The sequence below is a fragment of the Penaeus chinensis genome, chromosome 25 (genome assembly GCF_019202785.1).
Source record: "Penaeus chinensis breed Huanghai No. 1 chromosome 25, ASM1920278v2, whole genome shotgun sequence".
Taxonomy (NCBI): Eukaryota; Metazoa; Arthropoda; class Malacostraca; order Decapoda; family Penaeidae; genus Penaeus; species Penaeus chinensis.
This window is the reverse complement of record NC_061843.1, coordinates 12,581,961-12,584,460: the sequence shown is the minus strand read 5'-3', so window position 1 is coordinate 12,584,460 and position 2,500 is coordinate 12,581,961. Positions and strand designations below refer to the sequence as shown.

Below are 2,500 nucleotides of genomic sequence, written 5' to 3'. Positions count from 1 at the left end.
GGAATATCAGAATACACTAACAAGATTGTCCGAGTGGGAAGCAGAACCAATAGTACAACTATAGCTAGATTCCAGATCAAACATATAGTAAGATCGTTACGAATAACACGTGTAACCCGAGAGCACGGAGTAAAAGAAATAAAACAAGAGATAGAACACGTAGAGAAAAAGATTAAAAAACTTCAAGTGAGAGCAGAGTGCCTTGAGTGCCCACCAGGAATCTTAAGACTGAATGAATTTGTGACAGTTATTCCAAAGATTTTCATGTTGCAGCTACGTGAAGCACCTCTGTCACTTTGGCTGTTAGATCAGCGCCTACTGGGAGAAGCCAAAATGAACGTGAAAAGGCAGAACAAAGTCTTCAAACCAGCTTGTAATGTGCCTTCAGACCTCCAGTTTGAAGTAACTTTCGAGTCTCTAGAGAAACAGAGGAAAGAGTTCGAAAGCAACAAGAATGTATTGGCACAGATGGGCATCCACTTTCTTCTACGTCAGATGGAAGCCTTGCAAATAGGTCTCCAGATCCACGAAGACCCAGACAAGATTGTCGAATTGGAGAAAACATGTGACAACGTCTGGAGACTGGGAATCGTAAGACGTTGGCAACTGTACAAGCACTGGGTAAGGAAAGTTCGCTGCCAGGTGTTGGACGAGTCATCTTCCGCAGTAGACTCTCACAGGAAATTGAGTGAAGATTTGCAAAAATGTAAAAATGAGTTGTCATTATATGCCATGAAACAAGCATCTGTTGTAGGTATGACAACTACTGCAGCTGCCAGAAATGCACAAGTTCTGAAAGATCTTGCTCCCTCTATAGGTAAGGTGTATGTCACACTATTAGTAAATATGACTATAAATACATTTGTAACCATTGAAGTTAATAACAACAGAATAAGTTAAAACAAATTAAACTTACGAAAAAAGTATATTTTCAGTGATTATTGAAGAAGCAGCAGAGGTCTTGGAATCACATGTTGTAACTTCTCTCACGACACAGTGCAAGCATGTTATCCAGATAGGTAATTATTCATTTTTTTTTTTTCTTTTAATTTAGGACTCGCATGATTATACATACACATGATAAATAATAATAATAAAAAATCCGCAAACTAACTGAGGAGCACAAACACATTGCACAAAATTCGTACATGCAGGGTATATATGGAAATACAGTAATTGTGACGTCTATCTCTTTTCAGGCGACCACCAGCAGCTTCGACCAAGTGCGACAGTCCACGAATTGGCCACGAAATATGAACTTGAAATCTCCCTCTTTGAGAGAATGATTAGAAATGGATTGCCGTAAGTGTAACGTGGCAGAAGTGGGTGTATTTTATGAACAGTGAATAGTATTAACATCAACGTAAACCCCATTAGGTAAAGAACATCAGCGATAACACTACTACTACTTCTAATTCTACTTCTACTCCTACTCCTACTCCTACTCCTACTACTAATAATAATGATGATAATAATATTGATAAGACCGTTGCATCATCAGCTTCGCGACCCTGGAATTCCAACACCGGATGAGACCAAGCATTTCAACGCTGCTTGTGCCGTCCATTTACCCGGCACTGAAAGACAGTCCTTCCGTAAGGGACTTCCCTCACATCAGGGGGCTTCAGAAGGACGTGTTTTTCTTCTCTCATACGTATCCGGAAGAAAAGGTAATTTTTTTTAAGCTCTCTATATTGTTTATCTGTATATCTGTGGTTCGTTTGCTAGCTCACGCAACTCATTTTTTTTTACATTATTTATTTATGATTTTTTAAACTTTGAATAATCACTCACATACTCACTCACTCACTCACTCACTCACTCACTCACTCACTCATTAATTCATTAATTAATTCACTCACTCACTCACTCACTCATTAATTCATTAATTAATTCACTCACTCACTCACTCACTTACTCACGCACTCACTCACTCACTCACTCACTCACTCACTCACTTACGTACGCATTCACTCACTCACTCACTCACTCACTCACTCACTCACTCACTCACTCACTCACTCACTCACTCACGCAATACAAGTACGAAGAATCCATTTTTCCCTTAAACTGTATGGATCCCTTTTTACACAGAAAGCTGGCGATGACTTAACCCACGAAAACGTACGTGAGGCTCAGTTCCTCATGGGGCTCTGCCGTCACCTCATGTTGCAGGGTTACACGCCGGATGAGGTGACCATCCTCGCCGCCTACTCTGGACAATTCTTTCTTCTTCGAAAAGTGAGCCTTGAAGTTTCGAAATTGTGAAAACTCAGTTTTTTGGGAGACTATCTCTTTCACTTTCTCTTCATCTTTGCAAGGGCGCGGCCTTGCCCGCTCTCGGCGTCCCGAACGTCGACGGCTGTACAGTGTACAGTAGGGTGTTTCAATAAATCCGACTGTACAGCTGAAGATGAAGTGGCCCCGCCGGAAGCATTCTCAATTGGACGCAAGGAGGAATTGGTTAATGTTGTGTACCATAGGTTAGAATGGCATGTCA

The 2,500-nt window shown here is 41.0% G+C and overlaps 1 protein-coding gene across 4 annotated transcripts in view; it reads left to right on the top strand.

Annotated features, from left to right (window-relative positions):
* The window catches only part of LOC125038508 (NFX1-type zinc finger-containing protein 1-like), a 19,958-nt gene that overhangs the window by 10,142 nt on the left and 7,316 nt on the right, over positions 1 to 2,500 (top strand). For 3 of the 4 annotated variants that reach the window (XM_047631989.1, XM_047631988.1, XM_047631991.1), the window contains exons 2-6: positions 1 to 817; positions 936 to 1,019; positions 1,200 to 1,302; positions 1,502 to 1,670; positions 2,095 to 2,241. The exon at positions 1 to 817 is cut by the window's left edge and continues 1,588 nt beyond it. In XM_047631989.1, the coding sequence (XP_047487945.1) occupies positions 1 to 817; positions 936 to 1,019; positions 1,200 to 1,302; positions 1,502 to 1,670; positions 2,095 to 2,241 (1,320 nt within the window). The remainder of the gene's footprint in view (positions 818 to 935; positions 1,020 to 1,199; positions 1,303 to 1,501; positions 1,671 to 2,094; positions 2,242 to 2,500) is intronic. The other variant, XM_047631990.1, reaches the window with a different exon arrangement.